The sequence below is a fragment of the Diabrotica virgifera genome, chromosome 8 (genome assembly GCF_917563875.1).
Source record: "Diabrotica virgifera virgifera chromosome 8, PGI_DIABVI_V3a".
NCBI classification, from domain to species: Eukaryota; Metazoa; Arthropoda; class Insecta; order Coleoptera; family Chrysomelidae; genus Diabrotica; species Diabrotica virgifera.
In genome coordinates, this window is record NC_065450.1 from 65,845,373 (window position 1) to 65,859,232 (window position 13,860).

General features: G+C 33.9%; 1 protein-coding gene across 2 annotated transcripts in view; it reads right to left on the reverse strand.

Annotated features, from left to right (window-relative positions):
- LOC114331768 (mediator of RNA polymerase II transcription subunit 13) overlaps nt 1-13,860 on the reverse strand; it is a 369,259-nt gene that overhangs the window by 68,720 nt on the left and 286,679 nt on the right. For both annotated transcript variants that reach the window (XM_050659705.1, XM_050659703.1), the window contains exons 9-11: nt 10,789-11,059; nt 7,273-7,520; nt 1,702-1,998 (exon numbers count right to left, since the gene is read on the reverse strand). In XM_050659705.1, the coding sequence (XP_050515662.1) occupies nt 1,702-1,998; nt 7,273-7,520; nt 10,789-11,059 (816 nt within the window). The remainder of the gene's footprint in view (nt 1-1,701; nt 1,999-7,272; nt 7,521-10,788; nt 11,060-13,860) is intronic.

Genomic DNA, 13,860 nt, shown 5'->3' on the forward strand with positions numbered 1-13,860 from the left:
ATTTAATTAAAAAATTTTTTGGACACCCTGTATAAATAATTATGTTAATGTTTATATTAGTAAATATATGTAGAATTAACACCCTTTTAAATGAGCCATCACACGATCCCTATTCTCATTTAAAAAAATCATCGATTACGTCATCACACCCAGATTGATGACGTCACTAGTATGATATATGTGCCAAAATATCGTAACTTAAAAATAAAAATCAACCTGTTTCGGGATTTTTCCTCAAATTTATACGTTACTTTCCGGACGCACCGTATGTATACTATATCCTTTGATGTATGCTTTTTAGAAATAATTTTAAAATATGGCTCCTTAAGCTGATGGACCGGAAATTATTGCAGGATAAGGATTTTGTTTTCTTTGGTAAAGCAATAAACGTCGACTTCAGCCATGTTCTTGGTATTACTCCGCTTAACACATTGCGTGCGGATGTAACAAGTTAAGACTTATACTCTGAACTGAAATTAATTTTCATCTTAAAAGTTCATATATCCAATTGCATACATGTGAGCCGTCCGCACATTGGTGAAGGCACTATGTGGTTCACATGGATGCCATCCGCATGTAAAGTGTTAAATATGTCATTAAATATCTTTGTTAGGCATTGAGTACTGTCAGTGTTAAATAGTTTTATGAGGTCAGCATATGCATTGTCAGGTTTAGGAGGTTTGCCATCCTTTAGTTGTGATATTGCTTTTACCACTTCATCTGATGTGATTGGTAAGTGGTCATTCCATTATGTCAAATGGATATCGTTCGGACCTATTATCATCAAAAAGTTCTTGTATGTACCTGGTCCATATGCAAATTTCTTGATTTGTATCTGAGATGTTCCCCTGTCGATCACGCAGTTTGCTATAGCTGATTTTTTAACCAAGAGGAGTAAACTAAGAAGACAGATTCACACCCAAGAAAGTTACTAAAAAAGTCACCAAATTCATCTTCATTTTTCGTTGATCATATCAGCTTTCGATGATAATCCATACATATTATATTATACTAACACATCGCTAAAGAGTTCTAAAAACAACTGTTTTTATATAAAAGTAGACTAAAAATCTAAAAATTAAAGGAATAATGCAGAAAACACAAAAATCGCTGATATACTTAATTAACCTATAAAATGACAGAAGTGCCAAAATTTCATAAATGTCATTAGTGTCAAAATTTAATAACAGTGGAGTAAACTTGCCTGCGGTTAGACCAAATAGAAACAAGCATTACGGAGCGGTAAATTTGAATCACTCCTCTTGGTTAAAAAACAAACAATAGCTGTGTCGGATTTCTGAAGACAGCTACTTGTTTAACCTTTTTATATATATATTAAATGTATCAAGGTTTTGTACCAATAACTATCTCTTCACACTGTCATTTTAATCATTTTCTTTGGCTTTTCGGTTCTTATTTGTCTCTGAATATTGTTCTACATTCTTTTGTTGTTCTTTGACTTTCTTTTTTATTCCACGAGTTGCAGTATATTGTCATTCATCCCGCTTTTCCTCTTCTCTTTTTTTTATATTAGATGCTCTACTCTGATCTTGTTAAAAGTTTCTTTTCTATTAGATTTCTTCTCTGATCTTGTTAAAGGTTTCAGGTTAAAGTCATAAGGCTCATAATGCAATGTAGAAACTATCCAGGAAATAAACAATATTTTTACGTTTATTGATTAATCAAAAACAAACATCTTACCTTTCCTGCAGCATTACAAACACACAAGGTGCAACTATCGAAATTGTGATCTCTGAATATGTTAAAGGCAGTGTCGGTGAGCAGAATGTTGAGCACAAGACTTGACGCTTCCGGCGCTCTCTGAAGAATGCCTGGTGTTGGCGTTGGTGCAGCCTCCACGGAGTTGAGATTCTTGTTGAGGTATGAGCTGGCCGTTGACGTTGCTGGACTGGCCATTTCGTACGGTGGAGGAGGCGGCCGAAAACTACCAGGTGTACCGGCGCTATGTAACGGACTAGGAGGAAAGAGGTTTGTATTCTAAAAATAAAAAAAAGTGTTAGGTAAAATCAATTCACAATACCAGATATTTATGCTCACAAGTTCTTTAAATATAGAAATAATATCCATTTTGTCCTGTGTACATGTCCTTTATAGACTTTGAGGAAGTATTCGATAAAGTTAGAAATGAAAAACTGTTGGAAATTCTTAGACGAGTAGGAATAGATGACAAAGATTAAGAATTATTATTATTATTTAATTAAGAATTATACAAACTTTCCACTATCACCACAATGTCCAAATGCTAGAATTGGCTTCGATACTGGCTCTGAATCAATTAAAATTCTACGTGGGGTTAGACAAAGGTGCACCTTGTCACCACTGCTTTTTAATCTGTACTCCGAGCATATTCTCAAAGCAGCACTTGCCAGGATCGATGTCAGTATCACTGCCAATGGTATTAAGATCAGTGATCTGAGGTATGCGGATGATACTGTATTACTTGAGAGTTCTGCGGAAGAGCTACAGTTATTAATTGACAGTGTTACTGGAGAATGCGAAGAATAGAGCTTAAAACTTACTACATCTAAAACTGAATATACGGTAGTCAGCAAAACACTGGTAGATGACTACATAATCACAACATAATATGGTACTAAAATGGAAAAGCTAAAAACATTACTTATCTCGGTTCAAATATAAATAACAATTGGGATATGCTGGCTAATTGGCTCTGAAAAAACCATTTTTAAGAAAAAAAAACAAGAGACAAAATCCACATTGAAAAGGCCAAAGCAGTGTTATTCCGAATCAAAAAAGGATTATGTGGAAGTAATATTAATAATAACCTGAAAATAAGACTTGTCAAATATTACGTCATCTAGACCTTATTGTATAGAGTTAAAAGCTGGACGCTCACTAAATCGCTATTAAATAAACTTGAAGTTTTCGAAATGTAGGTGTATTGAACGCTGCTACGCATAAGCTGGGTTGACATAGTGTCAAATGAAGAGGTATTACAATATTTAAAAAAATAACACGATGTAGCTACAACCATAAAAATACAAAAATTGGAGTATTTTGCCCATGTCATGCTATACCCAGAACGATATGGAGTTCTTTATCTTATTATTCAAGGCAAAATATGTAGGAAGAAGATTACGTGAGTTGTTTATTCAGTCTTCTTCATTCCTCTTCAAAGCGACGATGAATAAAATTATCATAATCAATAAAAAATATAAATAAAATATATGAGAAATCACTAGAGTATAATAGACCAGCATTTCAACGTCTAATTGACTTGAAGAAATCATTTGACAGAGTACTACAAGACTCAAAGATGTAATCCATCTTCTGTATAATAAAGAAGTCCCCCTAGTTATCATACAAACTATTGAAAACATCTACCAAAACAACAAAATGGAAGTCAGAATATATGGACAACTTACAGAACCTATAGACATACGCAGCGGAATAAGACATCATTGAGTCCTATGCTCTTCAATTTAATCATGGATGAAATCATCAAAAGCGTCAACAAAGGAAGAGGATACCAGAATGGGAAATAAAGAAGTGAAAATATGTTAGACCGATGACGCAATATTGATAGCCCAAGATGAAGATAGTCTGCAAAGATTAATCCACAGATTTAACATAAGAGCAAAAGAATTCAATATGGCAATTTCATCTCAGAAAACTAAAACAAGAGTAATCAGTAAAGAACCAATCAGACGTAAAATGGAAATTGATGGTATGTATATGTTACCGTAAAAACCCGATTTCAGTTAAAACCCGAGTTTACTAGGAAAAACTAGTTTTAACTGTGGGCTTTAGAGAATTCTAGTTTTAACTAGTGAAAACTAGTACTATCAAATATTTGCAGTTCATTCTAGTTGAGACTAAGCATATTTCAGTCAAAACTAGTTTTTAGATACTAAACTTTTCAGTAATTTCCAGATTCAATGAAAACTCGGTAAATAATTTACTACCCCGGTTGTTTGCAAATAATTTCTCTAAAACGTAAAATACCCTGGACAAGATCGTAAACGTAAAAAACTCAAATCTTTTTGACCACGTTGTTGTGTTATTGTCTTGCATCCAGCTGCTAACATTTTCTTGATATCTTGGTTAGCTCGCTCGACTGAACCTTGACTCTGGCTGTGCCTTGGTTTTCCATCAACTAATTTTTTCTCAGGCCAGTATGACATTACCTCATTTATAACTGCATTACCGAACTCTCGGCCAAATGCATGGTGCGCCAAAAGTCAAGAATATAGGTATCCGTCAATAAAATTGATACGCAACTTCTTCCGCCCTCTTACGTTGTAATGGTCTCAACAAAACAAATTTTGTTAAATGGTCCTGATAAACCATAATAAACTTCTAGCCGTGATCCTCTTCAGAGCCGTGCGGTACATCTTTTCAATATGATGCAAGTCTTCGAAATGCCGCCCCCTAAATATTATTAAAACTTAATACTAGTATTTATTTTTATTAAATGAAATTACACAAAATGAACGAAAACTTTAATTCTAAAAACAAAACATACTTTAAATGAAATGAAATAATAGGTTTGTTCGTAGAACGATCACCAACCGTTGCCAACCGTCAGACGCAAGCGCGTTCGTAGCCTACGAACTCGAACTGTTAACTGCGCAGCGCTAACTGTTAACTGCGCATGCGTCTGATGGTTGGCAACGGTTGCTGATCGATTGGATCGTACTACGAACAAACCTTATATGTATTAACATTAAATAACATTTATGAAAATTCCAATTTTATCCTTTTGATTTTAATTTTGGCAAACTCGTCAATCAGATTGGTGTAGTCTAAAGTAGCAGCTAGTGAGGACTCTATTGAAATAAGTGCTAATTTTTTTAGTTTTGTTTGTCTTATGGAGCTTCGTAAATAGTTTTTAATCATTTTTAATTTTGAGAAACTTCTTTCCCCAAGCTACAGAGACAGAGAGTGTTAATAAAATTCTTAGGGCTGGTACTTTCTGAACCTCGCATGACAAAATTCCTCTAACCGGGTTTTAATCGGAACAGATTATACCGGCCCTTAGTGATACAACTATATTTGGGTATAAAGAAATTAGGTTATTTTGGCACAAATAGTTCAAAACCTCTAAAGGTTTCATGGAGTATGGTATCATTTGGGATAAATCATGCAATAAATCTTCTAGAAAATCATTTGCCTCTATATCCGATTCTTTTTCTATAAAAAGTATTGAATGAATATTTTCTACTATTTTTCTAGTATTTTATCATCTTTCCCTTTTCTTATATTTCCCTCAATTTAAAAATATATAGAACTTTAAAATTTTTATTTTGAGTTTCTAAAAGCGAAAATCGATCAATCAAAGAATTAAAGGCAATGTTTAAAATATAGATGAAAAAATTTACTTTAAATTTATCTTTCTCTGTTGAGAGCTAATCCATAGATCAAATTGACGCATTTTTCTCTTGCCTCAATATTCGTTTTCAGCAGGAAATTCGGAACTTATTTACAAGATTTTCTGCAATTTCATTATCAGTAATTTTCATTTGGTCATAGCCAAATTGTCAGTAAATTTTAATTTTTCCATAGTTTCTGACATTTTTACACAATCTGACAAAATAGTTACATGTTGTAACATCTTCGAGACTGAATTTATATAAAATAAAATATCATGCCAAAAAACTATACCGCATATAAATTTATAATTTTTAATATTTTTTACTAATCCTCGTGCTTTGACTTTAGTTTCTGAATTATTGTTGACGTCTTCTATTATTTCGAATAAGGCATTATGTATTTCACAAAATTGAAATCTTAGAGATTTCAATGTATCTATTCGACTTAACCATCTAGTAGTACTCAACGGTTTTAGTGTTAGTTGTTAAACATGTTTTTTTCAGAATTTCCCAACGCTTTGTAAAACCAGAAAAAAAGTTTACAGCTCTTGTATAATACAAAAAAATTTTGTTGTTTCTGTGAAAAAAAGACGCTGCATCATTTATGACTTAGTTGGCATATGCAGGGCACGTAAAACGCCCTCGGATATTTTTCAAATATTCTGTTTTGCACACCCTTATTCCTTTCATATTAACCCCGTTATCATAACCTTGTCCTCTGAGCCGTTTTATCAAGAACTATTTTTTCCAAATTTGTCAAAATAAGTTCTGTTAAACCTTCACCATTTAAATATTTTCGGCTGACACTTGGTCCTATATATACTTTTAATTATTGAATGGCTCAATTTGTATTTTGATTTTACTGATTATGCCGCCCCCTTGTGATGCCGCCTGATGCGACTGCCTCACCGCATCATAGCACCGCACGTCCCTGATCCTCTTGCATATCGATCAAATCTACCTAACAGCGACTATTCATTTCTGAATGCAATATGGATTTCTACACAAGACCCCTCTTCGCTCTACTCTTCTTCCGTTGACAGGTTTCACATATTAATATAAAATTATTGAACATATCAATTGTTATATTTGCCTATTTTCTGTCGGTTTTAGTCTTCAACCTATCCCAACCTCCATAACCAATAGCAACGTTTAAAACCTCCATAACCAATAACAATAGCTTCAATTATGTCAAAAATGTCTTCAGCAGGTATCTACATAATATTGTTTGTTCAAGATTTTTAGTTTTAACTAAATTTAGCAGTTTAATGTAGTTTTGACTAGTTAAAACTAGAATTGTCTAAAGCGCATAGTTAAAACTAGTTTTTCCTAGTAAATTCGCGTTTTAACTGAAATCGGGTTTTTACAGTAACATATCAATGTCCATCGATAATGACCTGGGCAAAGAAGTGAGAAATCAAGTACAAAAAGCAAATAGACTGGCAGGATGTCTTAATAACACTATATGGTGAAACTGACAGTAACACTGAGATGAAATCATGAATTTATAAAGCCAGTGCAAGCCAGTGCAATGACATATGCATTAGAAACAAGACCCCATACAGCCAGAACACAAAGACTACTGAAAACGGTAGAGATGAGAGTACTGAGAAGAATTACAGGAAATATGCTGAAAGATCGAAAGAGAAGTGAAGACATTAGAAGACAATGTAACGTATTACAGTGTCTAAACGAATGCACACTGAATAGAAAAAAGAATGGAATAACTACATAAGCAGAATGGGGGAGACACATGTGGTTAAAATAGCAAGAGATGAATCACCAATCGGTAGAAGAAGTATCGGCCGACCGCGCAAAAGATGGAGTGATAACCTTCCATAGAGGTATTAATCTGCCAATGAACAAGCAGAATTGCTTATAAAGAGGAAGAAGAATAATAATAAAAATATTTACTTACCTGATGAACACTATTAGGTAATGAAGTAGCTGGAGTATTCTGGTTGCTGGAAGTGGTAACGCTGTTGTTGACCTGTTGATTGGTTTGTTGTTTTTCAACGTGTTGCATCCATGATGGTTTGTACGTAAAATTAGGTGGCAGGGAGACTTGCGGTAAACTTTGACTTGGTAAGTCTGTCAGAGGAGCATACTTACTGCTACCCACCATTTTGCACGTTATTGGAGGTTTGAAGACAAAACTCCAATCTTCTACAAATAAACAAAGAAAACATGTTTTTTATTTTAAATAAAAATCAAATCAAATGGATAAAAGCTCTATCTATCTAATTAGCCTTCTTCGGTCCATCTTTAGACATAGGCCTCCCATTCTTCTCTGTCTGTCGCTACAGTTATCCACCTAGAGCCTGCATGCTTCTTGATATCATCTGCCCATCTCATTGGGGCCTCCCTCTGCTTTATATTCCCACGGTCTCCAATTTATAAGAATTTTGTTCCATCAGTCTTCTTTTTGTCTTATATTGTGTCCGGCAAATCTCCATTTCCCTAACTTTGTGATACTATCCCGACATTTTTTTCCTGGTTTTCCCTCGTGATTTACTATGAAATCTCTAACGCGAGATTTTTACTGTCATCATTGCATTTGGTTGTCTTTTTAAAGTCAGATCACATGCTATGATTTTTTTGTGACGGATATTCTTGAGTTGGGATTGATTTCATGTAATCGAATGAACTATCTTTTAGTAAAGTCGTCCCAGGAACGCAACTCATAAATATTGGCGATATCATTTTAAAGTCTTCTACTTTAAAATGTATAATACAGTTGAGTCCGCCAGTCTTTACCCGTGCGTCATTAATACCTGGCGAGATAAAACACATACTTTTTATCTAGCATCATTCTCTTCCATGCATGAAACTCATGACAAACCAGCTGCCGTTTGTTATTAAGTAACAACACATGTTATTTTTATGAACCATCTAGACTCAGTGCATTGAAAAGAGATAGGTACAAAAAAAGACGATTCGGTATGTTTTCATATTTTAAGCACAATTTGTTTGGCGTTTCTGATTTGTTTAATTTTGTGGCTGTCAGTCAGTTGAACTTTTTGCGGTTTTTGTCGAATTTTTGCGTTTTGAAGTTTCTTTATATTACACAAACAGTTGTTTTCACAACTAATTTTATATTGGGCTTTGAAATTTTAAGGTAAATAATTATATTTAGGCAATTAATATTTAAAACATACAAAGCTAACGTCATTCACACAGTAAAGAAATGACTGTGTTTAGATTTCCGTCAAAGTGAATAAAATAACAAAAATAAAATATGTTATTGGATTTTTTTATAAATTGTTTATTTATTTATTAATCAATAATAATAAAAGAATTTATTAAGCTACTTCAAATGTAGCTGTAATTCTGCGCAAAAATTTTGAAGCAAAACTTACATTTGACATTCTATATATTTGATAACGTCAAATTTTATAATAAAACCCGTAATCGGAACAGTACCCACTTTCTGTCAGTTGTTGTTGCGTGAAATAGATTTCCGACTTATTTCGTATGCTTTAAGTGATGACGCACGGGTAAAGACTCGCGGACTCAACTGTATACGTCTGAATTGCCAATATAAATGAGTAAGATTAAATAAATTATTAGAAGAATTTTTTTTACCTAGCAACAACATTTTTGTTTATTTTAGTAGTATTTTGTATTTTGACAACGAAACCCGATTTGGGATTCGAAACGTTAATAAAATCATTTTTTTGGTTAAATTGTGGCTTATTTCCCATTAAAAATAGTTGATTGTAAAAATGTCACAAGGAAATAGCTTCAGAACAACATTGGATTTTTCTCTTATCCACTCGTTTCTCTTTTTATCCGTTAGTCTTATGTGCAACATTTGTCTTTCCATTGCTCCTTGCGTTTTTATGATTTTGTCCACTTTTGTAAACGTGCACGTTTGGGAACTAAGTGACAATATGGAGTATGCATTGCTTGTATAGCTTGGTCTTAAGAGGTTTTGTATATATTTTTTTAAGGATGTAGTTTAGTTTGCCAAATGCCGCCCATGCCAGTCTAACTCGTCTTTTGATCTCTGCTGTTTGGTTTTAAGTTTTATAATTTGACCCAGATATATATAATCGTGAACTTGTTCTATTTCATCTTGTCCGATCCTCATTGTGATGTCCTCATCTGTATTTGTTATGATTTTGGTCTTACTGTAATTCTTTCAAACTCTTTGATAGTTTGGTAGCTAAGCAGCTGTCATGGGTGTGCAGGGGTCTGATTTCTGAATCTCAGCACGGTTTTTGCAGACAAAAATCCACAGTAACGAATCTAATTTGCTACCAATCTGATCCCTTAAAGCATTTGGAAGATCGTAAGCAGATTGATGCTATTTATACGGATTTCCGTAAGGCATTTGATCGTGTTGATCTGCTTATCACATAGACAGTAAACCTCTTAGATATGTCTCGTCAATTAAAGATCTAGGTGTTATCATGGATGAAAAGCTCTCATTTGTCGAACATATCAATTCATTATCCGTAAAAGCTTCTAAATTACTTGGATTTGTTAAAAGAAACTCTAAATACTTCTCTATTGATGCTGTTAGGTTAATCTATTGTTGTCTAGTCAGATCTATATTAGAATATTGTTCGGTAGTCTGGTCTCCGTACCATCAAATTCATATTGACACTATTGAAAAAGTCCAACATAAGTTCCTAAAATATTGTGCTTAAAAAAATCAGACTTATATTGAGAACCATGATTACACTGGGATTGAGCAACGTTTATCATTAGCTCCCCTTAGTGTTAGGGGTGATACTTCAGGAGGTGTCTTTGTTTTCAAAATCATTAATGGACTTATTGATTGTCCCAGTTTGTTGGATAGTATAAGATTTAATGTTCCATATCCAGGTTTACGCTACAATGTTACCTTTAACACTGCCTTTCACAGAACATCCTACGGTAGTAACATGCCTTTAGATAGATATATGTGCTTTCTTAACGGTTTTGATATGGATCTGTTTAATATAAGCCTGGGCCAACTGAGGAGATTTCTTGCCATGTGATAATTAGGTTTCATCTTGCAATGTTTTATTTTATTATTGTATTTGTGTTTTGTATAATTTTATTGATTTGTTTCAGTTACATGTGTACATTTTATATTTTATTTTTCTAACTGTTATGTTTTGAATATTTTGCCTGGTGATTTTTCAAGTCTTTGCTTTTCTTATTTTTAATTTTTATATTTTAATGAATGATTGTACCTCATTTTCTTATTGTGGTTATTGTATTTTTACTGTTAATGGGGTTTTCCCGTGGGTAAATAAATAAATAAATAAAAGTTAGATACATAGAGATATTTGATTAAAACTGATGAATACTTTTAAATGGTGATGACATCTGGTGACTGTCGACTGTCTCAATTAGAATCAAACAAATTTACTCTTTAGAGATTGACCAACTATTACTATATAAACAATGTCTATAGTATTTCTGAAAAATTAACACATACCTATGTTTTCCTCCTGAGGACTTCCCATATTTGGATAAATTTCTTGTTTCACCCTTACAATACCGAGATCAGCAGTGAATTCTGGAAGAGCTATGTCTGTTTGGCCGCATGGTGACGCTATGGGATTGTGTTCTAAACTGGGTGGTGTTGGGAACATTTTACTAAGTTCTGCGGGGCAAGGGATTCCCATGTTCGGACAATGTCCTGAAAATCTCTTGCTGTCTTCATGATGGTTGATAGCTGTGGAACCAGGTGGTGTTTGGACCTGCATCTAAAATTATTACTTTATTAGTATTTTATTTTTAATATAAATATAATGGACAATCTTAAAATTTGAACATTTTTGATGTCTTGAATTTCCAAAACCTGTTGTCCGATTTGAGTGATTTTCAATGAAAACTTTTCGTTTATAAATTCGCAAAATCTGTGTGTTATTGCGTTGCCGCTCCTGCAATACTCAGATCAGATTTATCGATGGATTTCTATGTAGTTTTTTCTTCTGAATACAAATCTGAAAACGGCATTTTGATACCTCTAACCGTCTTCGACCTCAAAGTCTAAAATGTGACGCACCAATCCATTTATTTTCTGCCGACACACTAAACGTCAGCTGAAATCGTTGCTAGTAAGTAGGCTAGTTTTTTAATCTCGATTTGTTAAGCAAAGCATAGGTTATTTACATTTGAGTTTGACACTTCATGTTTAATAGTGAATTGAATTATTATATTTTTTTTATGTAATTATGTTTATTTACAATCTACATCATTAAAAGAGTATTAAGTAAATTTTTTCCATGATTTTGGTCATGAAGAAGAGACTTCCAACGATGTCTCATCTTATTCTATTTATGTTTAAAGTTTTAAAATAGGTCCTGAGGCCAGGTTCTATCTAGTCTCCTTGTGACAGGGCCATTATGAAATAATTCCCTTACTAATAATAATATTATTTTAGGCCTCAGGACCTATTTTAAAAATTTAAACATAAATAGAATAAGATGATACATCGTTGGAAGTCTCTTCTTCATGACCAAAAACATGGAAAAAATTTACTTAATACTCTTTTAATGATGTAGATTGTAAATAAACATAATTACATAAAAAAAAATATAATAATTCAATTCACTATTAAACATGAAGTGTCAAACTCAAATGTAAATAACCTATGCTTTGCTTAACAAAATAGGTCCTGAGGCCAGGTTCTATCTAGTCTCCTTGTGACAGGGCCATTATGAAATAATTCCCTTACTAATTCGTTGTCATGGTGAATGGTACGCTCGTTTTGTGATTCCGAGGCTCGATGGATTTCTTCTCTAATGAAAGGTATATTTAAGTCTTCGTGAAGTGTTTGATTAGTTACATACCAGGGTGCATCCACTATTGATCTTAGAACTTTCGACTGAAATCTTTGAATGATATTCAGTGATGTTGACTTTGCACAGCCCCAGAGGTGTAGTCCGTAGTACCAAATAGGTTTGATTATTGCTTTATACAGAAGAATTTTGTTTTGGATGTTGAGTTTTGATCTGCGTCCAAGGAGCCAATACATTTGCCGAAATTTCAAGTCTAGTTGTCTTCTTTTAGTCTGTATATGTTTTTTCCAAGTAAGACGTTGGTCAAGATGGAGGCCAAGGTATTTAGCTTCTGTTACTGTTGGTATTCGTACATTTTCCATTCTTACGGGTGGGCATGTGTTGTGGCGGTTTGTAAACGTTATGATGATTTTGTTTTATTTACTTTAGTTCGCCATTTTGTGTACCATTCACTGAGTATGTCCAGATGGTGTTGCAGGTCTTGTGAGGCTTGTATGTGATCTTCATTTACTGCTAGTATTGCTACGTCATCAGCAAAGGAAGCGATCGTAGTATTAGGAGACTATGGTATATCGGCTGTGTAGAATGAGAAAAGCAGAGGTCCGAGAACACTACCTTGCGGAACTCCAGAGTTAATAGGACAGAGGCTGGATTGTTGGTCTTTGAATTTTACTGAGAAATATCTATTTGATAAGTAGGATTTGATTAGGAGGAAATAGTTACTAGATAGTGTTAATTTTACTTTGTAAAGCAGTCCTCTGTGCCAAACTTTGTCAAACGCTTGTGAGATATCTAGGAATACAGCGTTGCAGTATTTCTTTTCTTCGAGAGTTTTTGATATTTCATTTACTATTCGATGAACTTGTTGTGTAGTAGAGTGATTTTCCCGAAAATCAAACTGATGTTCTGGTAGTAATGTTAGGAATTCATGATCTGCGTATATTCTTTGTAGCAGCAATCTTTCAAAAACTTTGCTAACGATTGGGAGTAGGCTGATGGGTCGATAAGATGTTACTTCATTGGGAGCTTTTCCTGGCTTAAGGATCATTATAATTTCTGCAAATTTCCATATTTTTGGAAAGTATGATAAACTTAGCATGCGATTAAATATTATTGTTAGCATAATAATGGCCTTACGAGGAAGTTGTTTTAGTACTTGTGCCGAGATTAAGTCATAACCTGGAGCTTTTCGTGAGTTGAGTTTGATTATTTCTTTCTTGACTTCTATAGGAGTAAAACTTTTGATTGGAATGGACATTTGACATGCTGCGCTAATTAGTTCTTCCACTTCTTCATCAAGGTCTGGTGGCTCGGTTTGAAATACACTCGTAAGATGTTCAGCAAAGACGTCCGCTTTTTCTTTGTTGGAACGAGCCCATTCGCCATTTGGTTTATGGAGGGGAGGAATAGTTGTGTATGGTTTTTTGAGTTTCTTAGTCGCCTTCCATAGCGTCTGATCATTTGCTGTAAGGTTTGTAATGTAATGTTCGAAGGTTTCTTTGTTTGCAGCTTTGATGGCTACTCCAAGTTGTCTACGTTGTCTATTGTATATATGTTGATCTATGTTGTTTCTAGATCTTTGCCAGTTTCTTCTCACACGACGTTTTTCAGCAATGAGTTGCCGAATGTGTAGGGGAACATTTGTTGTATGTGTCAGTCTGCGTTCAGTTCGTGGTGTAGATTGCCATGCCGCTTCTTGCACAAGGGTGGTGAAATATTTAGCTGCTGTATCTATCTCGTGTGGATATTTGATTCGCAAATTA